The sequence below is a fragment of the Panthera leo genome, chromosome A1, assembly GCF_018350215.1.
Source record: "Panthera leo isolate Ple1 chromosome A1, P.leo_Ple1_pat1.1, whole genome shotgun sequence".
NCBI lineage: Eukaryota > Metazoa > Chordata > Mammalia > Carnivora > Felidae > Panthera > Panthera leo.
In genome coordinates, this window is record NC_056679.1 from 163616872 (window position 1) to 163641939 (window position 25068).

Sequence of the window (25068 nt, forward strand, 5' to 3'; positions counted from 1 at the left end):
CATTGTTTTCTGTTTCAATTCCATTGATTTCTGTTCTGATTTTTGCTTTGGGTTTATTTTGCTCTTTTTGTTTGCTTGTTTGTTTTTAGATTCTTAAAATAAGAGATTATTGATCTGAGATTTTCCTCTCTTCTAATGTACTCTTTTTAGTGCTACAAATTTCCTTCTCAGGACTGCTTTACCTGTGTCCCACATGTTCTGAAATGTTGTATTTTCATTTTCACTCTGTTAAATAAATGTATTTTTAAAATTTCCCTTGAGATTTCCTCTTTGATTAATGGATTATGTAGAAATTTGTTGTTTTGTTCCAAGTGTTGGGCATTTTCTGGTTTTCTTTGTGGTATTGATTTCTAGTTTGATTTCCTTATAGTTGGAGGAAATGCTCTGTATGATTTGTTGTTTTAGATTTGTTCAGATTTGATTTATGAACCAGGATAGTCCTTCTTGGTGTATGTTCCATGGGCATTTGAAAAGACTATACAAGTGCCCCTGTATGGCTCAGTCAGTTGAGCGTCTGGCTCTTGATTTCGGCTCAAGTCATGATCTTGCTATTCATGAGATTGAGCCCCACATTGGGCTCTTGTGTTAACAGCGTGGAGCCTGCTTGGGGTTCTCTCTTTCTCTCTCTCTCTGTCCCTCCCCTGCTCATGCTCTCTATCTCAAAATAAATAAAATAAACATTAAAAAAAAAGTTGTACATTCTTCTCTTCTTGGGTGGAGTGTTCCATAGATGTCAGTTACAGCCTGTTGAGTGATGTTGTTATTGATCCTTGCTGATTTATTGTCTAGTTGTTCTATCAGTTCTTAATAGAGGGGTGTTGAGGTCTTCAACTGTAAGTGTATGTTTGCCTATTTCTCTTTTCAGTTCACCAGCTTTTGTTTTACGTAATTTGCAGCTCTCCTATTTGGTGTATTGCACAGTAGTCTCTGGGTATATTGACCATTTAATCATCTTATAATGCCCTTTCTATCAATTTTCTTTGATCTGAGGTCTACTTTATCTAATATTAATGATGCTACTCTTGTTTTCAACAATATTTGCATGATGTATCTTTTTTTTTCATTCTTAAACTTTCAACCTGCCTATATCATATGTTTGATAAAGGACCCTAAATATAAATGACTGATAATGTGTGAGGCTTAGTAGGACAGTCCTAGACCTTAGAAATATTCTTTGGCTCCAAGTGTGTGCTAGAATAGGAGAGGGCTAAAGGGAGGATTCAAGTGTATAGGACAGGGCCATCCCATCTATGGACATGTTGTGCACTGCAGCCTGCTGCCATAGGTGATAGTTCTGGGAAGGGACAATAGAAACCTCTGTGGATAATTGCATATAAACCAAAGGACTTCTTCCCACTGCCTGTCATCACTACCTACCCATGGCCTGGAATGGAACTCTTGGAACTTTGACCCTACCCAAGGGAGTGGGGAAAAAAACTGGGAGAAAGACTGAAGCCTTGAAAGTGAAATAAAAAGATGTGCTGATCTGGGGCCTGTTTGCCCTTAGATGCACACCCCATGTCCTTCCCCTGTTTGCCTCCATGTTGCAGAAGGGCTAAGCCCTGAAGGGTGTTTTCCTGGTTCTCATGATGGCGGGAGTCTACATTTGGCTAAATGTCAGGCACTGGCAGGAGATCAGAGGGCAGGAGGAGAGGAGAACCTATTTACATTTCCCCCTTTTCCCTGCCATAAAGGACTACTTGGCAGTAGCTGTTTCTCCTCTACGGCCATAGCTCCCAGGTTGGCCATAGCTCCCAGGTTGGCCATACCTCCGGGTCCCTGGGTTCCAGTAACCCTCTCTACTCCCCTTAGTTCTCCAGCAAGGGTCTATGCTCACTTCACCAACCCCTGTTTAGCTTCTGAGTTCTTCCATTGCCTGTGTTATCCTTTCCTTGTGTTTAGTTGTCTGTTTGGAAAAACTTGAAGTGGTCTCTATTTTCCTAGTTAGCCCCCGATGCAAACAAAAGGGTTTAGAGGAAATGTGCAACGTGGTATTTCTTACACACTTGGCTTTGTAGTTTCTCTTTTCTTTTTTTTTTTTTTTTTTAATTTTTTAATATTTATTTATTTTTGAGAGAAAGAATGTGAGCAGGGGAGGGGCAGAGAGAGAGGGAGACACAGAATCTGAAGCAGGCTTCAGGCTCCAAGCTGTCAGCACAGAGCCCTACCTGGGGCTCAAACTAACAAACCATGAAGTCATGACCTGAGCCAAAGTCCAGCGCTTAACAGACTGAACTACCCAGGCGCCCCTGTAGTTTCTGTTTTACATCCACTATGTTATTATCAAATTTACCTATCCTGTTCTCGTAAGCTGGCTGTTTGCTATTTACTATTTACATCATAAATACTATTTACATCAATGTATAATCCTTCCCAGACAACCGTCATTTTAAAGTGATTTTTCTGGGGAGGCTGGCTTGAGGCAAAGATGGCCTTTCAGATCACAAGGTCTATTCTACCTTTGTCCCTATTGTTTATAAGCACAGCATTTTTCTTTGTAGATTGAATAGATCATCTTCACAGAATATGGGAAAGCTCTGGCAAGAGCTTCCACATTCCCCACCTCCCTTGAGCTCCAGCCCCTACAAGCCACAACACATCTGAATTAAGGCAGTCCCAGTCAGAGTCTTTAGGTGGCACAGACATGTCATTGAGGGGCCACACATAAAGCTATTATCAGTCATTAACCGCCTCACAAATTGGTTTATTAGGCAGGTGTTCTATGTGACAATCCTAGACTGAAGTTTTGATTGGATGAGGAGTTAAGGCAAGGATGCAAGCACCACCCAAGGAGCAAGGCAATTTGGAGACAATGCTCTCCTAAGAGGGTTAGCCTGGAGCCTAATAAACTCAAGGGCAAGGGCACCTGGGTGGCTCAGTCATTTGAGCATCTGACTCTTGATTTCAGCTCGGGTCATGATCTTGCAATTCGTGGGATGGAGCCCTGCACTGGGCTCTGCACTGTCATGACAGCAAGGAGCCTGTTTGGGATTCTCTCTCTCTGCCCCTCCCCTGCATGCCCCTTGAGCACAGGTGCTCGCTCTCACTCTGTCTCTGTCTCTCTAAATGAATAAACTTAAAAACAAAAAAACAAAAAACTTAAGGACAAATCAGCACTTTGTTGCTTTTGGTCAAAAAAACATCGCTAAACGTTCAGAGCAAAGAGCAAGTACAAGGCATTCTTCTGAAAAGGTTTTAAGATTTCAGACAGGACAGAATGAAAGGAAGTTTCCTAATATAATATACACATTGTTTTGGAAGTGGTTTTATGAGAATGATCATCAGAACAATTCACTGCTATGTCACAGATTATAATCTGCAATAACTTTCAGTGTGTTCTCCTGAAGTACTGATGCAAAAAAAAAAAAAAAAAAATCCATTCGTTTATTTGATACTTAGTATGTTGTGCCAGGTTCTGTATTTGAGAAGTTATGTACACATCTACGTTTGAAATAAAGTAATTTATGCTTTTTGGGGCACCTGGGTGTCTCAGTCGGTTAAGCGACCGACTTCAGCTCAGGTCATGATATCGTGGCTAATGGGTTCGAGCCCCACTTTGGGCTCTGTGCTGACAGCCCAGAGCCTGGAGCCTGCTTCAGATACTGTGTCTCCCTCTCTCTCTGCTCCTCCCCCACTCACGCTCTCTCTTTCTGTCTCTCAAAAGTAAATAAACATTTTAAAAAAATTTTAAGGGGCACCTGGGTGTCTCAGTCGGTTAAGCGACCGACTTCAGCTCAGGTCACCATCTCACAGTTCGTGAGTTCAAGCCCCGCGTCAGGCTCTGTGCTGACAGTCTGGAGCCTGTTTCAGATTCTGTGTCTCCCTCTCTCTCTGCCCCTCCCCTGCTCATGCTCTATCTCTCTCTGTCTCAAAAATAAATAAAAACATTAAAAAAAATTAAACATTAAAAAAAATTTTAATTAATTTGTGTTCTCTAAAATTGTTCTTTAGAGAATATTCTTCAAAGTCTTCTTCTCCCTCTAACTTCCCATACTTACTTTAGGACACAGAGAGGTAGTATAAAATGTCTTCTAGCGGAGAAGCCGATGGGCATCGCTCTTTTGAAACAGGGGTGTTCGGGTTTATTTGTTTTTATGTTATCAGAAGCATATACAGATTTGGGAACAAGTTTGAATCAAGATTTGTTTAAATTTCTATTACGTTTATGCCTTTTGTGTTCACATAAAGTATTTTGTTAAAAAAAAGAACAGTAACAACTCTCTTGGATTGAGACTGGAACATAAATTAGCAACATCTACAAACAATTTCGTGTTTCCAGTGCCTGGGTTCAGACTCAGCTCAGGCACTAAGTACAAGTGTGACCTCGAGGAAGTTAAACTTTCCAAACCTTTAGGATGTGGATAATCGGTCACTCCCTCACAAATTTGTCGAGAGGTATAAATTTGGAAATTCACGTGAAAAGTCTTGGCATATATTCTTATCACTGAGTTTGTGAACCTGTTTGGCGGAGGAGATGCATATGAATTGAGAACAGAAAATCTTGATCAAAGAAAAGAATTTCTTACAAGAATGGAAAAGATCAAGCCTGAGGCTTCAAAAATAGCTAATCCAATCAGAATGTGAATTTGAATTCACCTCACTCCATTCCCTAGATATTTAGCAGTTTTCTAAGATTTGAAGGGCCAAATTTGTAATTTCATGGGCTTTCAGTCTGCTCAGGGCTGAGTCCTTTAAGCAGAGACTCACGAATGACAAACATCACCACACAACCTGAGGAAACGTACGTGCAGCCTAGGCCAGCGAGTCGGAGCTCTTCAGTTGGGCTGCAGGTTTGGACTGGGAGGAGGTGTTACGACTCCTCCTCCCCTTCCCAGTCCGCAACTCCCCCGCCCCCGCCAACTACTTCGGGCCTCTTAGCGCCTTTCTCCGGCCGGCCCGCCCTTCCTCCGGGTGTCAGAGCAGGGCGCAGGAGGCGGGCCCAGCGCAGACGGGCTGCGCCTCCGCAGCCGGAGGGAGGAGGGCGGGAAGGCGGGCGGCGGCGGCGGCGGCGGCGGAGGAGGAGGCGGGGACTACGCCGGGCGGTAGCTGGCTCCGAGCGCGGTGGGAGAGGAGAGGGTACCCGGCTGGCTCGGCTGGCGGCCTCTGCCCGGCTCTCGGCGCCGCAGCCCTGCGCCTCTCCCGCCCTTCTCTCCGGCTCTGCGGCCCAGGCGCGGCGGAGGTGGCAGAGCCCTGGGCCACCGGTAGGTTGCACGGGGACGGCGGTTCCGCCTGCAACCTTTTGTGCTGCAGAAAAGGTGGTGGTGATGGGTGGGTGGGTTGGGGGGTGCTCCAGTCACCGAGCTCCGGTGCCAGCCCAGTCGCGGCACCGCCCCTTCCTCCCTGCCTCGTGTCGGGGCCGGGCGCGCGGTGCCCGCGGTGCCCGCGCGGTGCCGGGGAACCCCAGGCAGGCGGGTCGGCCTCGGGGTGGACGACGAGGCGACCCCAGGGGCCCCGAGCCTCGGCGGGCTGGTCCCTGAGCGCCCGAGCTGGAGGCTGGGGTCTGGTGAACTGGGTGGGGCCCCTACGGGGTGCGGGGAGCCCGCGGCTGCTTGGCACAGGGGTGGGGCTGGAGACGCCGTGAGTGTGCAGCGCGTGTGAGTGTGCGGGGGCGTGCGCCCCCGTGTGCGCGCGGCGTGCGCTCGCCGGGGAGGTGCGGGGACTCGGCGATCCGGAGCGCCTCTCCCGCGGTGCGGCGGTGCGGAAGTCCAGGCGCGTTGGCGCGCACGCTGGTTCCTCCGCCGGCGTGCCCGCACCGCGGGGCAGACGGCCTCGGGGCCCCATTGAGAAGTAGCTCTTTCCCTGGCCTGCTGCGCCTCTGGCGGCGCGCCACGGCCGCGCGCCTGGTGCGACTGCCCCGGCCAGATAGCGCCCACGGGCGAGCCCTGAAGGTCTTATCTCGCCGGCCCTCCTCGCCCCCACTGCAATCCTGGGGGTGAGGTCGCCCGAGAGCCCGCAGCCCGCGCCCGCTGCGCGTCTGCGGGTACAGCGGGGGCGGATAGGCCGGCAGTGCCGGGAGGGGCGCGCTTGTAGATTGGGGCGGGTTGCTGGCCAGAAGCGAAAGCGGCAGATTTGTTGTTGGCCATTGCCGCCCTCTCCCCACCTGTCGCGGGTGGACTTTTGTAGGGCGGGTGATAAGCGGGGGAAAGGGGTTTCCAGGCGGGCGGCAGTCAGACGCTGAGCAGGCGGCCCCATTGTGAAGCTGCCAAACTCTCTCTAGTGGTGGAATCTGCAAATCTGCCAGCAAGGAGATGGGAACATGAAGGGAATGACGGCCCCGTCCTTTTCCCCTTGCAAGTGTTCCACGTCCTTAGGGTTTTCCTGCTTCTCCACCCACTTCGGTTTGCATCCGGGTGGGTTTACTGATGAGTGTCGAGCCAAGATGCTGACAGTGTCTGTGCATGGTGGTTGTACATAGGTAAAACTGGGGCTGGGAACTTTTTAATCATTTGAGGAAGAATGGAGGCAGTAGCATTTAATCGCATGCTTGCTACTCCTAGCCCAAAGAGCAATTCTTGCAAAACATTTCTGACGTTACTAGACTTCATTTTACATTGTTTTTCTCAGATGAGCCACTCTACAATTTAGAGTTGTTAGTTGCTTTGTATGTTTTTTTTAACCCTGTAGAAGTTACACTCTCAGGGAGATATAAATGATCTCTTCTCAGTTTATTTTCCCAGTGATTTCAAAATAAAGTGTTGGTTATTATTGCAGAAGCTTTTGGTGCTTTATTAATTAAAGGCCATGCTTTGTGCTTACAGTTATGTTTAATGAATGTTTCACAGATTTCAGTGTTTTTATCATGTAACTGTGTATGCATTATAAACTTAATAAAATGTCCAGGATGAAATACAAGGCTTAATGAGCCCCTAGACCTCTTCATTTGATAAGAATGGTGTATAGAAAATGCTTCTGTCAGCATTTTAGTTAATTGCAAATGAGACTGTTTAATAGTGACTATTCCAAGATATAAGATACATAGGATATTCATTGACCTTGCATAATGGTCAGTAAATTTGTTTACCTTCTCTGTGTAACTTTGTATGCTTCGGGAAGCTATTGTACACTCTTAAAAGTATGTAGTGTGGTAGAAGTGATAAAACTTTATATACAGTGTTTAAATTTTCTTTGCTGTTGCCAATTTATATCCTCTGGGGGAAGAATCACCTCTTTCCTCCAGAGAGAACTCTTGATTTCATCACAGGCCTATCAGAAGAAGTTTCTGGTTTTAAGCTTTCATGTGGAAGGTTAGCCATTTCCACCGTGTGCACCTGTCCCATTTCAGTTATGTTTCCTAGGAGGCAAATTTCTTGTAAAGACTGCATGTAGACCTCCAGTTCCAGTTACCATCAGTCATATTTGTAGTGAAACTCCCATTTTTTTTTTTTTCTAAAAGTAGAAGGTGACTTCACATAATGGTAAGACAACATTGGTAATCTAGCTTTAATTTCTACTAACAGAAACAGAGGGGAAAATGAATGCTGCACTTTGAGGGGGTTGCTATTGAAAGAACTGATACTAGCAAGAGAAACACATTTTTGTCTACTGAACCAATTATGGGTTGTCTTACCACCCTGGTGAGATTAGTGATTTGTTTGTAAGGTCAAGGATGGTTTCAGAACAGTCACACTCAACAGCTCTTAAAATTTTTGATGTTAGTTTTTATGAGTTACGAATGGAAAAGTAAGATTAAAGTAATCTTTAAGAGGATCATGTAGGGTAGGCACAGCTAAGCATTTTGTTTTCATTGTGTGTGTTGTGCTTTAGCAGCTAACCTGTTTTATTTCTGCTCAGTGTTTTGTGACTTGAGAGATGTTTTGGTCTGTGTCTTTTTTGTTTTTAGAGTAATATTTGAGACTGGTGGTTGCAAAATATTTTCATTAATCTGCAACTTTTAAAAATAGCTGTTTTTTTTTTTTTTTTTTTCCAGGTGCTTTTTTAAAATTACTGATCGGTCCTCAAAGAGCTACTCTGAGAAATACTGCCTGTTTCCTTTTTTTTTTTTCTTTGTGTTTTTGAATCTAGAATTAGAATCCATAACCTCTACTCTACCAGTTTCCTTTGCCCAAAATTTATCTTTTCATAACATAATCTTTAATGATTAGTGGGATTTATTTACCAGAATTTTGCAAGGGCTATTTCCTGGCCTTCATATTTATAACCATATGGTTTGGAAGTGATAGATGTTAATTTTTTTTCTTACTGCTATTTTGTTAGTGGATCTGTGCTGAAGTCTGATGCTTAGGGCTTTTTTGAGTGTAGAGATTTTGTGTGTGGGTTTGAACATTTCCATGTGGGAGCTTTCTGCAGTTGGGGAAAAAAAACACTCCCTTCTCTGGGTTCCCAGGACCATTCAGGTTTCCTGTTCTGTGTATTAGATGTATATTATTTCCATGTCTGTCTGTCTTTCCTTCCCAGCTTCACTTTTTCTATTTGCCCCAGTGCCTGTACAATGCTGGGATATAATGAGACTCCAGAAATACTGTTGAATGACAGAATGAGTAAATGAATAATTGAAAGGCTCAATGGATACACCCAAAGAAATACTCCTCAGATCTGTATGGGAAGCCACTGTGCAAGCAGAAGGGGCTTTCTTTCCCTTTTCCCCCCTGTTTTAATTCATTGCCTTTTCATTGTTAAATATTACTTTTGAGTAGAATAACAATGTAATTGCCAAACTGGGACACTTTTGAGAGATAAAGGGCGTGCTATAAATAATTATGCCAGAGAACGGGCTCTGACAGAGACGTGGCCACCCTACTTTTGAAGGACATTCTTCTTTATTTACCTGTTTTGCTATCACCTTGCCTGTGAAATTTGACACACTTCCTAGTTAATGTTTGCAAACTTTAAAAAACATTTTTTTTAATGTTTTTAGTTATTTTTGAGACAGAGAGAGACAGAACATGAGTATGGGAGGGTCAGAAAGAGGGGAGACGTAGAATCTGAACAGGCTCCAGGCTCTGCGGTGTCGGCACAGAGCCTGACACGGGGATCGAACTCATGGAGTGTGAGATCATGACCTGAGCTGAGGTTGGACGCTTAACTGACTGAGCCATCCAGGCGCCCCAGTTTGCAAACTTTTCTATCTGCAGAAGATTCATTTGCAGTCATGTGTTGAGTGTCTTTTGCTTACTCACTCATGGCCTCCCTATCCAGAGGCCTGTGGGAAGTCCTTGGCCATGCTCAGTTTTCCCTATTTACAGTGCTTACAGGATAATGTCACAGGGTTTTCTGTTTGTTTCAGTTGTTTATAGCTGGAAGCATTATGTACTCTAGCCTCTGGTCTGTTTACTTCAGTCTGTCTTTCTACACAGCATTTAGTACATCTTGTAAGAATTTCACGTGAATTCTTTTCCTTCTTGCTGACTGTTTTTGAGAGGAGATGCATTGGTATGTCGCCAAGCCTTCATGTTCAAAACATTGGCCAGAATCAGTTGCAAGTGTTAAGAGATTTATAGATTTTAAAAGTATTCTAAAAATGTTATTTCAATCTAAAACTTTATTCTAGATTTGAAAGCAGAGGAACCTTAAAGTGATTATCTCCGCCAGCCCTGGAGCTGAAGTGGAAATTTAGGAAATGGCTGGTAATTTCATAGTAAACAAAGTGTATTAACTCATCTTCCCTATTATGACAGTGTCCGTGGGCTTTGGAGTCGGACTGGTAGGCATTGAGATTCTTGCTTGGACTCTCAAATAGTATTATTTGATTGAATACTTTAAAATGGGGGTAGTATTTTCCTCAGGGAGTAGCTATAAATCGCTTATAGCTTTTGGCGTAAAGAAGGTGTTCAAAAATACTGGTTTCTTTTTTATTAAAAATCCCAATCTGTTGGAAGCTTTTATATTAGACTCCTAATTGTTTGTAGTAGATGAGGGTAAGCCCTTACTATAGTTTTTTGTTTTGTTGTTTGTTTTTGTAAATAGTTTCCTTTATAGGCAATCTCTTTAAAGAAGTTATATTCTTATATTCGTGTCTGGTCTCATTCTTTTAATTCTTCCCCTTTTTCATCATCTTTATCCTCCTCCTCCTTTTAGCCCCTGTGCACAGATAGCAGGTGGTACACGCCCGACAGAAAGCAAAGTCAGAAATGAGTAAAACTGAGACCAGGAAAGGAGCTGCCGTACCTTGGTGTTGACCGGGTGGCTCCCTTGGACTCTGTGTTTGTATTCTATTTTTGGCTTGGCAGTGCCCTATTAGGGATAATCAGTTACTACACTTTGTTTACTATGAAATTACCACCATTTCCTAGACTTCCACATCAGCTCCGGGGCACGAGTGGGATAATTACTTTAAGGCTCCTCTGTTTTCCAATCCAGAATGAAGTTTTAGGTTGATTTTTCTTTTGCTGTTGAAAAAATGTTGGACAATACATTTTTTCAGTGCATTTACAAGTTTGAAAGGAAGCATGTATCACCAAGTACATGGTGCAAATTATATGAAAGTTTGATTGAGATTTTACACTGTTTTTGAAAACGATTTTTGATTTAGACTTAAACCAGATCCAGACTTTTCCCATGTTCCTCCTGCTGGGTTTTCAATCTAAAATTGCTAAAAGTCTAAATGAAGTTTATCTCACTTTGTGATAGATGTAGTCGAAATATTCAGCGGAAATGTCGATCTGTATTTGATGCCCAACCACTGGTTGATACGTGTTTTTCCTGCCTTACGATTTATGATTTTAAAGTATCTTACCCGCTCCTGGAAGAAAGGGCCCCCGTGACTTAGAATGACTTCGTGGAAGACTGCACTATGTGCTGTGACATGCTAACACTTTCCAGTTGGAAATAACACTAGAACTAGTAGCTAAAACTACCTCCCGCTAATCATTTCACAAGTGAGGCAGTAAAGCTTTAAAATAAAGTGCCTCCCCACACATTGGAAATAGAATTCCATTTACAGAAATTAATTTACATTTTTCAGGAACATGGTTATTGTGTAAAAAGCTGTACATCCGGGCTTATGGCTGAACAGAGGCCACATGTATATAAAGCAACGTCAGTGGGCTTTGGAGCCAGACGAGATGGGGTTCAGGTTCAGACAGCGTCACCTGATGGAATACTTACACTGGGGAGGATACGTCCTCGTGGAGTAGAAGTTAAGATGCAGTGAAAACAAATGGTGTAGGGCTTTTGGCGTCCAGAGGTGCTCAAAAACCTTAGTTTCTTCTTTAATTTCCCTTCCCCATTAAAAATCGATTTACTTGAATTAAGAAGTCAGGTTGCCGGGGCGCCTGGGCAGCTGAGTGGGTTAAGCCTCCAACTTCGGCTCAGGTCACGATCTCACAGTTGGTGGGTTCGAGCCCCCATTCAGGCTCTGTGCTGACAGCTCGGAGCCTGCAGCCTGCTTGGAATTCTGTGTCTCCCTCTGTCTCTGCCCCTCCCCTGTTCACGCTCTGTCTCTGTCTCAAAAATAAAGAAACATCTACAAAAGAAAAGAAGTCAAGTTGAGCTTTCTAACAGTAGTATTGGGGAAATTTGGAGGGGTGAGTATATGAAATAAAGAATGTATTGTCGGGCAACAGCTTCGTGACATCACAGTTCACTTCATGTAAAAACCAGAGGCTTCATTGGTGGAGGAGAAGCTAGTGTTCATCATCGAGGTGTCTTGGCTCCCCAGTCTGAACAGGGTTTGTGCCACAGGCGGTGGCAGGGAGCGTGTCTGTTTCTTAAGTGGACCCACGTTCCGAAGGCTGATAAACGTGTGAGCTGCTCGGAATGACCGTTCTTGGTGCACAAACTCCTTCCAGTTCCTCAAGCTGCAGAGGCAAATCCCTTTAATTCGGGAATGATCCCTTTCCTTTGGCTAAAACTCTTCAGTACTGGCAAGGGGACAGTAATAAAGTGACAAAGTCCTTGCCTTTTCCCTTGCTGTTTGCAGTTGGGCATGTTTCATGGTAGCCACTGTGTCGGGCCCTGTGCACCTGTGGGGGTGAAGTGGCTCCACAAGGCTCGTTTGGGGCTCCCTTGTCCCAAGTTAAACACAGCAACAGAAATGCAGCAACCCAAGAAATCTTTCCAGGTGGAAAGGACTTTGGGAAATTTTCTTGGCCTTAAGAAGTTAAGCCAATTAACTAGGAAGGTAGGAGATACAGATAGATTCTCTTACACATTACCTTCCCAGGTAGGGGGAAGACACAAAGGAGATGCTAGAAACCTTAAGTACTGTGGTAACTCCAAAGAAGTGTTTTTCAAGTTGTTGCTGGGAAGGAAGGAAGGAAGGAAGGGCATTGTTTTCCAAGACCTTTCCGTTTATTTGCTTCAGAGCAGCAGTCTTATGAAGGATTTTTAATTGTTGCTATTTTGTGGCTAAAATGAGTAGACACCAAAAATTAATTGCATGACAATAACATCACACATCCATAAAGGACTTTGCAGAATATGTTCACCTGCCTCCTCTCATTAGATCCATACAACAACTGTATGAGGAGGAAGGGTGGTACTGTCCTCATATTAAATAATTGCTCTTGATGCAAGGTCAAGAGGCAGCGTTGTTAACAAGGCCAGGACTAGGACCTGTTCTTTTGACCTCAGCCTCAGGGTTACTATTTCCATAGGATACTCTGAATCTCTTGAACACACGAATTGGTGGTGGAATCGACTTTGAACCCCCCAAATTTTTGTGTCTCTGTCTTTAGTCCAGTTAGCTGCTCTTAGTCTCAAGGTAGAATTTCAGCAGCAGAATACAGAGGAACAAACATGATAAAGTGTTTGAAGTTAAAATTTAGCTGAACTCAAATTGCTTTAATGAAATGAATTAATATTGTGTCCTCTCTAACCTGTACCTGGTGTTAGTACCTCCTGCTAGTTTCATCCTCTTTTGCAGTTAGAATTCTTATAATTGCTTTTTAAGTTGTGTTACTTGTTATATTAAAGGTTTATTTTTATATTCCATGTTTAGTATCTGGAGTAGAGCAGAAAAAATAGTATGCCTGTGTTCCCTTGGGACTCATTGGACATTGTACAGTGACATCTTCTGGGATTTAGTCTGGTGAGTTATATTTTGCTTTTTCTGTTTGTTAACCAGTTGTGTGAACATAGTATCGTAATGTAATTTAAGGACCACATAAACAATCAACATGAAATGTCAGTATATCATTGCAAATATGTACACTACAATTACGAATTTTTTCATGATGAGAACTGAAATTACTGTTGCAGAATGAGACTGTTACTATCTTGAAGCGTTTGCTTCATTGATTGAGTAGGTTTTTTTTTTTTTTATTTATTCCCTATAAGATACAGGACGTTTTATGGAATAAGATTTCAAAATAGAGTAGTTAAGAGGTAGTTGCTCTAATTTCAGGGAGATTTTAGTAAAACATGAATCCCTAGGGATTGGCACAATAATTTGCAAAAAGTTCTAGTTGTATATTTTCCCACATAAAGAATGGCAAACAGGTGACTGAATGGAGCATCATTTTCACTTGGTCATGTAGCAGTTCACTGCAAGTATGACGTTCCTTTTATTACTCCATGAATTTAAACTTGTTCAAATTATGCAGTGCTGTTGTCTTCTTTTAGTTCTTTTTCAGTGTGTCATCTGTGTATCTGTGCTAACACAGGTGTCCATGTGACTCCATCTCTTTGAAGGTGAAAAACATTTAATAATGATCATTATAGCTTTTAGCATTTTAAAAAGTGTGTTAGTGTGAGTTCATGCTTTGGTATGTCCTTCTGCTTGGGCAATGTTTTTGTAGGTCCTTCCTTTGAATTAGAGTCATCATAATCCTTGGGGGGTGGGGGGAATCCTTGGGGAAAAAAAATCTAGTTTCCTAATGAGTGATTTCCAAATTAGCAGTCAGCAGCAGAATGACTCAAAAGAATGATGGGGGAAAACCAACACTTTGGTGTCAGTAGGTAGATATAGCTTATTAGATTTATGAAAATGCATTTTAAAACATTGACAAAATGGAAACATTACTACATTTTCAGTTTTGAGAAAGAAAGCAAGAAGTACAAAATACTTTTAGAGGATACTGAGTAAGAAGTACTGTGGCTGGGTTATTAACTCATCTGATTTAAATAAAGCACAAAACTACTTGCAGTGAGAAGAAGCTACAGGAATGTGTGTGTCTGTCTGTTTGTCTCTATCTTTCTCTCCAGATCCATGTCTGTAGACAAATGCATGTATACATAATTATAGATATATTTATAAATGATAGGACAGTCTAGCATAGCTGCAGAAGGTGAAATGAACCAACTCAAGAGGCAGTAAGTTACTTGTAATTGAAGGTGTTCAAACACACACTGTAACAGCCATTAAGATTCCTTCTGATTCTGAGATTAGATAATGTGAAGAATTCTAAAAGTAGGACAGTCAAAAACTTGGAAATATGTGATAGACTTCTTTTATTTTTAAAGTCTGAATTGTTGATATATAAATTATATATAGTGAAATTCACCCTTTTGTATATAGTTTGATGAGTTTTGACAAATGTAGCCAGTTGTAGAAAGACCACTACAGTCAATATGTAGAATATTTTAATCACCCCCCGTTGTAGCATTTTGTAGTCATTGATTTTTTTCCAGAATGTCCTATAAATAGGATCACACAGTATGTAGCATTTTCTGTCTGCAACTTTCACTTGTGTAATGCTAGTCTGCACCTTTTTGTTGCTGAGTGGTATTCCACTGTATGGACAGACCATGGTTTCTTTTTCCATTTCCCTGTTGATGGACATTTGGATTGTTTCCAATTTTTGGTGATTAAGAATGAAACTGTTAAAAACATTCGCATTCAGGTCTTTGTGTGAACATATATTTTCATTTTTCTTAGTAGGTAAATGCCTACAAGTTGGGTAGGTGGGTTTTTTAATAAGTACTTATTTAACCGTACAAGTAATTGCCAGACTGTTGTCCAAAGAGCTGTATCTGACAGAGGCTGCTAAGAAACTAAAGAAACTGTACCAAAGTATGTGCAGATGAAGGGGCCTGGTTCTCATTCAGCACTGATTTATTTTTATTTTATATCCGGTTTTAACAAGGTTGGTTAGCAGATCATTATTAAGCCCACAATGGATTAGAAACAGTAAGTTAAAGGTCTTAGGGATAGGTTGTTAGCAATTCAAAGCATACAAAAATGATATCCACTAATATGACAATAATCACTGATTGAAAGCTAGCAAACAAACAAACAAAAAAGGCAGTGAAATTCTCCTACTCGGTAAGTTCTCTGACAAGTTCCTGAACATGTCTGCATAGTAGAATCTCCTGGAGATCTTTTGTAAACTTCAGACCCTAGGCTGTACCCCCGATGAATTAAATCACAGATCTGGGGTAGAGCACAGACATCAGTATTTTTTGAAGCTCCTTGGATGATGTTAGCATGTGTACAGGTTTGGGAACCATGTGCTGCAGGCCCAGCATGATGAAGTTGATGGAGACAGGAAACCAGGAAATGTCTGCCTGACTCTGGGCAGGCCCCTGCCTTCATGGCTTCAGAAGTTCAGCATCCATGCAATCCAAGATCATTCTGGCATTAAAACTAGGTGGTTCTAGATATTACTAGATTGACAGTAGTCATGCTTAGGAGACTCCCCATTTTCCAAGAGCCGGCTTTATTCCAAATGGTTCATTTCTTGAAAAGGATTTGGTTCACATGGTGACATTTTTGTTCTGTATATTTAGACAGTTATATCTGTTTTCTTTTAAATGGAATTGCTGTGTGTTACTAAAAGCGGTTCAAACATATGGAACAATTTTTTGATTACTGGTGGTGACTTTTTTCGATAGGCCTGATTAAAAAAAAAAAAAAAAATTCCCAGAATGCAGTATTTCTCGAAAAGAATTCTTTGTGTGGCAATTGTGAAACTTCTCAGCTATTTTCAGAGCTGGTCTAAGGAGCTAAGGTGTTTAGGTTATATTTTTTTAAGGCCCCTTGTGCCACATGCTTAGGAAGTTAGACTTCCTGGGGAGTGTTCAAAGCTGAACACATTCTAGACAGGTCACAGTCTTTTGAACGTGCTCATCTTGCTGTACTGGGTTCCCCACATGTGTGTTGTGGTTTGTACCTGTTGGCATTAGTTGCAACCAAAATTCATAATTGCAGGCTGTACCTAGTGTTTTTAAAATATGCACTGTATGCACTGTGTACATTTTTCTAGCAAAACGTGTTACCTTGTCTAGTGTTGTCTAATTTTGAATCCTCATCTATTTCAAAGAAATAAATGGCATCCGTGAACACTGTCAGTCTTGCATGTTTTATTAAGTATATGTTAGTCCCCTTGTGACAGATTAGATTGTGAGGCAATTTGATATGGAATTAAAGAAAAATTTTTTAATTATATAAAATTTTTAAAAAATATATGAATTATGTTTGTTCTTGGAACGTACTTAAGAAACTCACTTTTAAAAGTACTATTCAGCTACAAGTTGACTTTTCTATTCTCATTGTACTGTGTTGTTCTAGACTCTTCTATCAACAGAAATTTTGCTGCTTTTGTTATTATTAACAATACTTTCCCTGTTTTCTGTTTCCAGTTTTTATTTTTGCTTTAAGCTATATATGAAAGGCATTAATGGAATCAATAAGGATATTGTTGGTCTCTGATTTCTAGTGTTCAGCAATGCAGAAGTTAGCATTGTGCCTGATTTCCTGCCTCATGTTTATTCTTATTGATGCAGTGGGAGAGGGTGCCTGTTGCACACACCCGCAGTGTTTACAAGAGTTCTTGTAATCTTTTACCTTGGCAGTATGCATTTATGATGCACAGTTTATTTTAGGATATGAAGCAAAATGCTTAGTCATGAGCAGTTTATGAAGAATAACAAACCTATAAGCAAATTTTTCATGGGAAAATATGAAGCATGTTCTGCCAAACAAAGGCCATCTCCAATTGTAGTCATGGTAGCCATGTTTCCTGATGAGTGCTTTTAGTGAGAAATTTTGCAATGTGAAATATTGGACATCCATCTTTAGCATCACTGGTGTATTACTATTATTATTATTTTTTTTTCTGTAGGATTGCAGAATTAGAAAGTACCTAGACTTCTTCAGAACACACTAGATGTGATCTATACTACTTCTACCCACTTAAGAGATAGCCTGTGGAAGCTGATTTGCTAACTGTTCCCAGGATCTTGCTCCAGTGTGCAAATGCAGTCAGGAAATTCTAAGGAATTTAATAGCATAAAAACTTTGCTTTCAGTCACATTGAAGAATGGAAGGCATGCTGCTTAGTCAGCATTCCACCTAGCTAAAAACAAAATATTTGCCAACCAGCATTCTCTTTTCTGAAACCCCGCCGCCACCTAGCTTCCTTAGTGCTGCATAGTAGATACTCTTTAGAAAGGCCATATATTAATTAAAAAGGATCCTTTAAAACAACAACAACAACAACAACAACAACAACAAAAACTAAGTGGTCTGCAAGAGTTCAGGTTGTTGCAGCATTGACATTAATTCCTACGTGAATATTAAGGTCTGAAGATGTTCTCATGAATTTGGCAGCACACTGCAGAAACCAGTGAAGCCACCTAAAAGAGCTGCTAGTTTTGAGACTCTCTTAGTGTTTGGAGCAGAAATACTGATGCTTTTGTAGCAAAAATGTGCACAGTTCTCCAGAATTTACAGTTGTGCATCAAGAGAGATTGAGTAGGTTGCAGCTTTATGTGTATTTCAAACAGCGTTTTTATGTTCCAGCACAGTGAGACTATAATTCAGAAATCTGACGTAGAGTATTGACCTTAGTTACTAGGCTAAATATTTGTTAGAGTGTATAAGAAATGCTTATTTCTTTGACTTTCTGGTTCGTTGGTGTTTTCTAACAAGGGAGCCGGGTTGTTTACCTTAGCAAAATCACGGTAGGTTTCTTACACCAGGGCTGCTTGGCTGAAATTTCCAGAGCTCTTTAACCACATCTGTTCCTTTTGTTTGACAATCTGGGTGAAATCATTGTCTATCAGGTAGATGCCTGCAGATCCTGTTAGGCAGTTTTGCCCAGGCCAGGTGATATTTTTGTGTGATGTTATGGCTGCTGGAAACTTATGCAGTGGTGGTTACGTACCTCATGTTTCATGTTCCATCAGATTTTGACCTTTATACATCACTTTACTCACTGTCTTAAGTTTTCTCATTTTCTAGGTGCTTATTTTCTAGATAATAGATAATTTCTGCCTTTTACTCTCAGACCTTTGTATCCTGCCACCCTTTATCCTCATCCTCTAGAGAGTTTCACAGTTCCTGATGGTCTGCCTTGATGCAGCAGAATTGGCTTAGTATAGGCACACACTTCCAAGTGATTCTGTTGATCACGGAAGCCTGTGCCTGCTCTTCTTTGTGGTGATTTTGTGTGTTACCTTGTTTAGCAATTTTTATCCTTCAGAGGCGAAAAAGACTTTCAGCCTAGCTCCGTTTGAATTATTACCCAAATCAGAATGGGTGGAGTGTGAATTCATGGATTTGGGGAAGTTTATAATGTACCAAATGAGAATGCAGGAACGTGGCTGGTGGAGATCTGTGGACTGTCGTGGGGTACCAGATTTGGAAGAGACCTAAACCATTGTGTCACTTAATGTGGACTAACTGCTGGAGTGTCATCTCCTGGGTCATTCTTGAGTGAGGTACCCATCTGGGTGTGTGTTCTCTTTCCTCTGTAGCCTGGGTTATTTTAGCCTCACTGACCCTCCTCGTCTTTCAGAATGGAGTATCAGAGAAACACTGCGTGCCTATAGCTGCCTGTCAGGTTAGGTAGGTTGGAGGCCTTGAATCTGTCTTCTTGTGCTTCTTCTGGGCTGTAGAATTAGCGAGAAAGAAAGTATTAAATTAGTTTGTCATTTGGCTTAGGGTCAACATTTTTTTATTCAGCATAAGGTTTGATGAGGCTTGGGTTCTCTCAAGTTGATTAGGTAAGAAATCTTAAGTTTTTGTATGCATGTCAAAGTAGCTGATAGTCGCCTACTATTCCTGTCCTGTTTTTTTAAAAAAATTTTTTTTTTTAACATTTATTCATTTTTGAGACAGAGAGAGACAGAGCATGAACGGGGGAAGGTCAGAGAGAGAGGGAGACACAGAATCCGAAACAGGCTCCAGGCTCTGAGCTGTCCGCACAGAACCTGACGCGGGGCTCGAACTCACAGACCACGAGATCATGACCTGAGCCGAAGTCGGACGTCCAACCGACTGAGCCACCCAGGCGCCCCCCTGTCCTGTTAACAGAGCTATAAATTACACGGTCAAATATAAATTTATTTTTACATTAATAATATAGAATAAAGTCAATCACTTTAAATCCGGAGGGTCTGAAGGGCTACAGTATCTTGATTAAATTAAATTTGGGAATGCATAGTCTAAGATTTAGAATAGGAAGTAAGTAGAGTTCTGTGGATCCCTTTGGCGTTTGCTGTATCTCAGGAATCCTTATTAGTGTTAGTTTTCAGTTGTGCTATAGATGTGGGCTGTAGTGAGGACAGGATAGTATCTGGGAACTTCTTCATAGTCTTGGTTTATTTTCTAATGAAGGAGAGTATAGTGTGTAAATGAGGGAATAAGGTTCTTTTTTTTTTTTTTTCTTTCTTCTAAAGCTTTAGAATTGCTTGGATTTTAAATGAATACCCAAAGTTTGGGAAGAGCTTCAATTAGGGAAAGGTTGTTTTACAACGAGATTTTATAAGAATTATTTAATAAATTTATTTTTCAATAAATTTTTCATCTTAAAGTTGACATCTTAATAGTTGACTCTTAGACATCGTTTTGATTAGCCATCTGAGATTCTTAAAACTGTGTTTTCTACTTCTAATTGATGATCAAGTAGAAATAAAGTTTCTCTGAAATGACACGGCCACTCGGTTTTCCTTAGTATTTTATTTTCCAAAGTTTGATTTATCTGCGGCTTTCTAGAAACGTGGCCATTATTTGTGGTACTTGGTGTCAGTAGGGTTTTCCAAACTATGTAATGTGATAATCGTGGTGAATAATATCAGCATTCATTGAGAATTGTTCTGCCATTTTTTACACTATTCAAAAGTACAGTGTTTTAGGTATTGCAAAATAAAATAACTCTCAGAGCAATAGCTGATTAAACAGTCAAAGTACATCTGATATTTTATATAAATTCACTGTTAAAAATGACCTGATGTATTGGATTGGGGTTTATTTTTAAACTACAAAATGGTTTGCTCTAAACAATTCATTGGGTGTATGGGAGGAACAACATTTACAACATTTGGGGAACTTTCCCTGAAGGCTCCCCATACCTTAAAAAGAAAAATTGGGTCTGATTGGAACCTTTGCAGAAAGGTTTTTATCTTTCATAAAAGTCCCTTAAACACAATTGAAAAACAAAATTGTGGGCGTGAGGAGCTGAGTGCTTGTTTTCAGTTACATGATGGAAAATGTAAAGATTTAAATTTTCAGGTTGGGAACGTTTAGTGGATTCTTGCTAAATAAGCTGTGTGTATTTTTATTTGCTTAATGTTGAGATCTGTATTTGATTTGCTTAATAGCACATCGAGAAATAAACTTCGTGTGATTTGTGTGGAGTGCCTCATTTAGAGAAGTATTGTTTTCTGTTTGCTTCTTGTCTGAACCTTTTAGTAGTACTCCAGACTTTAATTTAACCTGCCTTTGAGTTCTTGAAGGCAGAGAAGTAGTAGTCATTTTATGCCTGCTCTGGAATGCTTTATAGACACAGATAAAAATCTGGCGGTTGTTCACTGGCTTTTCTTCAGGCCAGTGTTATTTCATGCTCCCTGAGCCTTCCAAAATTATCAGCGTGGCCCAGGATTCTGTGTCTTACACCTTTACAGTCTGAGTCTGTTTGCTTTCAGGGGTGTGCAGACTGGTGCCTAAGATGGAAGTAGATGTTAATGGAGAGTCCAGAAGTACCCTGGCCACCCTGCCCTTGCCTGTGGCGGAGGCGAGCTCCCCAGGAAAGGCAGAAGCAGAGAAGCCGCGCTGTTCCAGCACGCCGTGCTCGCCGATGCGCCGGACTGTGTCAGGCTACCAGATCCTGCACATGGACTCTAACTATCTGGTGGGCTTCACAACTGGTGAGGAACTCCTGAAGTTAGCCCAGAAGTGCACAGGAGGTGAAGAGAGTAAGGGAGAAGCTGTGCCTTCCATGCGCTCCAAGCAGCTGGATGCAGGACTTGCACGTTCCTCTCGTTTGTATAAAACCAGAAGTAGGTACTACCAGCCATACGAGATTCCGGCGGTCAATGGCAGGAGGCGAAGGCGGATGCCCAGCTCGGGAGACAAGTGCACTAAATCTTTACCTTATGAACCTTACAAGGCCCTCCATGGGCCCCTGCCTCTTTGTCTTCTTAAAGGTAAGAGGGCTCACTCCAAATCTCTGGACTACCTCAATCTAGACAAAATGAACATCAAGGAGCCAGCCGACACCGAAGTGCTCCAGTACCAGCTTCAACACCTAACCCTCAGAGGGGACCGTGTGTTTGCTAGGAATAACACATGAATGACTTACAGAGAGTGCAGACCAGTCTAGGCCAGCCTGCACTTGGCGGGAAAAGACCAGTCTAGGCCAGCCTGCGCTTGGCGGGAAACCCACTGTTGTACTCTGTACAGGACTCTTCATGTTACAGATGGTTATATCAGCTCAGCGTTCCTGGAACAGAAAAATTGTTTGGATCAGATTTCAAATGCAGGGATGAAATCACAGGTACTTTGGGGGAAATCATTCTAGAGCACGCAACTGCAAAGAACACAGAATGTTGGCCGTTAGTCTGTATAGCTTTTTAGCTAGGAAAAAAGGCTTCGGGTACAGTAATACCATCTTTATGATTCTGACACTCAAATTGGGAATGTTACATGCTTGGTTGTTGCTGATTTGGTATGATTCATTAGAAATTGATATCCTTAAGTACTCAAGTACTTCTTTAATCTCTGTATTTTACTATAAAATGTATGTAATGATTTGTTTTACGAAATTTAGAACTTGAACATTGCTGAATTGGACCACTTTTTATTTTTAAATATTGAGTTTAAAGATTTTATAACTGGTTTTGCACTGAAAAAATTAACATTTCAGATTGACAAGAGAATAATCTTTCTTCACTTGCCTCAATAATACTATTGAGCAATGAATTTTCTTATTTCCGCATGGAAAGTTATTGATCTCTATGGCTGTAAAATATTTCTTTATAGCATTATTAAAGTGTGTCTTAATACAATTAAATTTGGGATACAAAGTATTTATTTTACAATGGGTGGGGGGAAGCTTTTCCAGAAAGTTTCCAATATGAAGTTTTCATAAGTTAAAAAAGTTTCCTTAGTGCTTACTTTCTAAGTTAAAATTCATCTGGAACTTTAAAATGGAAAGGATTCTTTTAATTGTGGATGATAGGCATAATACTGTTTGCATCTGAATGTTCTGTAAGTGAATGAAACTTTAATAGAAGGACTCATGATTTCTACTATCGAATGCTTAAACTAAGTATGAAGTGATACCATTCAGCATGGCATCGGGTCATTCCAGTTTTAGTTCTGTGCAGCTCAAAGCGCTCATTGAAATTTCAGTTTCTAGGATTAGTGTGGGAGCCTAAAGGGCTTCTACAGTTTTAATGGGTTAATCCTGGATTACTTAACAATTTATGTCAATTGCACTGGTTTAATTTGTTGCTAAAGAAATAATGCCCTGGCTTTAGTAACAAATACAGCTCAACTATTCTTGAATATATTTTGAGGAAAATGTATGTAACTTAACCTTTTGTAAAAGTTTCTATTTTTTTTTTTTTTTCTTTTTTGACTCTTGAAGGTGCAATTTATTACCGAATTGGCATTTCTGGCAGCATAGAACTGCTTATTTGAAATTTTATTTTGGGGACTGTTTCTTAGGTGTTAGCCATCTTGCTTATAAAATAAGAACACCTTTTATTAATGAGTGGGTCATTCCTGGTGCAGATAATGACTTTTATTTAGCCAGAATGAATGGCTAACTCTATGTAGAGCAGAGTAAGTATTAGAAAACCCTAGGAACTCTTTAAATCAACATTTATTATACTTTCACTGAGGCAAATCGTGTGAAAGAGCCTTGGGGAAGTTGACCCATGTCTTAAGACTGTTGGTCAGATTTCTTGGTGGGCTGGAAATTTTCAGCTGTTGTATATTTTAAAGTAAATTGCACCTTTGTAACATATTGTATTGACGAATGATCACTAAGATTAACTATATCTATACAGTCATTAGTTTGACAAGAAATAGAATCCTGTCAGATGCCAAAGAGTTGGGATTTTTACGTTTAATGATTAAACACCGTTATTTATTGATGATTTACCCTGTGGAACTGTATTATTTCTAACTATGAAATAAAAGGGTGATGTAAACACACATTGTTGTGTGGTGCTTTAAACAAGGTCCATCATCAGCAGGCTAGTTACTGTTCAAGAATTCCACCTAAGGACTTGTTTTTAGGCCTCATTTTTGTAAAAAAAAAAAAAATTACTTTTGTAGCTCATTTGTATTTCAGGGTAAAGGATATATTCATGGCAATGGTATGCATTCAGTCCATGAGGAAACACAACTGGGTGCCTGTGACATCTGTCCCTGCTCGTGCACCTAAGTAATTTCTTGAGCTAAATAGAAATATGTAGCTCTTTTGTTTTGGTTTTAAAGACTAGTGAACCTCTGTGGCAAAAATGAAGGGGTAGGAAGTTTGAGATATGACATATTTGCAATGATCTGGTTAGTAAAGAGAAATAATTTTCAGCTTGGTTGTAAGTTTTGAAAGTCTAGGTCTGTAGTTTACAGAGTGTGTTTGGAGAGCTCCTTTTGGTGTTGTTTTTTGTGCTCTCCATGATCTTGTGCTCCTAATGTAGGTAGTATCCCATCAAGAAAAAAGGGTAGGCTGGATCACTTTGAGCTGCAGGAAAAAAAAAATCCCATTTTCTATAGACTTTTCACATGGTTTCTAATTTTGAACTCTTTATTCCTCCCCCCCATTTTTATTGAATTTAGTATTTTATACTAAACAGGGCTCCATTGGCCATAACACAACCTGCCTTTAAACAAATTGCCATCCTATATGGCTTTATTTTTTTTTTTCCTTTTTGGAAAAATACCATGTTTTAGAGGCTTAGCTGATGTAGCAGTGGAATTTCACTCTTTGCTCAAGTCTGAGGTGAGCTGCTTTTGTGCCTCTGACTTCTACCTGGCTGCGTTTGCACCTCTGTTTCCAGGGCTCCTGTAGTCAGCAGTCAAGGAGGGAAAGACTTTTGGGGGTGGATTAAAATGTAAACTGGTTCAGAACCCCCAGATCTTCCAGACTCCGGCTCAGCTAGGCTACTGTTCCAGGCTATTGCTCCTTATGTAATGCCCGTGTGTGTGTCTTTTTCCTTCCCTAACATAATTATTTAAGTGATTCTAATATTTGGGATTTGGGAAGCTTTTATAAGATTGTAAGTTAACTTACAAAAGCAAATTGGCCTTTAACTGAACAAAGAATGTTTCTTCAACTCTTGAGAAAAGCAATGGATTTTTACTTATTTTCTCATTCTAACATACTCTTATCTTGGAAAGACTTTTATTTTGTTACAACCGTTGAAACCATTTTAAGGGAACTTTTAAATGACCCTGGCCTAAGTGATTTGTTCTAGGTCAAAGAAAGTGGGAGGAGAGGCTGTCAAGCAGTTTAAAGTGGCATAAATGCTTTGGAAGGGTTGGGGTGGAGAGAGCAAGGGTACACGTTCTCATAATGCAGAGGGAACGGTGCGTATTAAGCAAAATTGCCTTTTTAAACAATATAATTTGATGAGGGAAGTGCAAATTGATGAAGATGGCCTTAGAAATAAAATAAATCCGATTATAAAACTAGAAGTGGAGATTGTCCCTGCTTGATGTGCTTTGCTTTTTGTAATATGCTTCTTTAGATAAGAATTATGAAATAGATTCTTTGATCTTTTACATTACAAAAAAAATTAAGGATTTTTCTGGCTGAGGGGAGCACTCCCAGGAACAAATCCAAAGAAGAATGGGGTTTGATATGTTATTTTGAGTTTGCTGAGCCCCTAGGACGTTTTTTTGCTCCTGTTGGGGGAGATGTTGAATTTATATTCTCAGCCATTGTGAAAAGACTTTGTGCAAGGTTTTATCAAATGATTTCAGAGGAAAAGTCG

The 25068-nt window shown here is 40.8% G+C and overlaps 1 protein-coding gene across 6 annotated transcripts; it reads left to right on the top strand.

Annotated features, from left to right (window-relative positions):
- The first annotated feature begins 4993 nt into the window (after nucleotides 1–4993).
- Nucleotides 4994–23284, top strand: MACIR (macrophage immunometabolism regulator). Of its 6 annotated transcripts, none has more exons than XM_042944645.1 (3): nucleotides 4995–5201; nucleotides 12899–12988; nucleotides 20767–23284. In XM_042944645.1, the coding sequence occupies exon 3, from the start codon at nucleotides 20790–20792 to the stop codon at nucleotides 21411–21413; it is 624 nt and encodes a 207-aa protein (XP_042800579.1). In that variant the 5' UTR covers nucleotides 4995–5201; nucleotides 12899–12988; nucleotides 20767–20789; the 3' UTR covers nucleotides 21414–23284. The 6 variants fall into 6 exon arrangements, with proteins under 6 accessions (XP_042800593.1, XP_042800579.1, XP_042800591.1 ...); XM_042944657.1 differs by lacking the exon at nucleotides 4995–5201 and adding an exon at nucleotides 6224–6350; XM_042944649.1 differs by lacking the exon at nucleotides 4995–5201 and adding an exon at nucleotides 6250–6415.
- Nucleotides 23285–25068: the final 1784 nt, after the last annotated feature.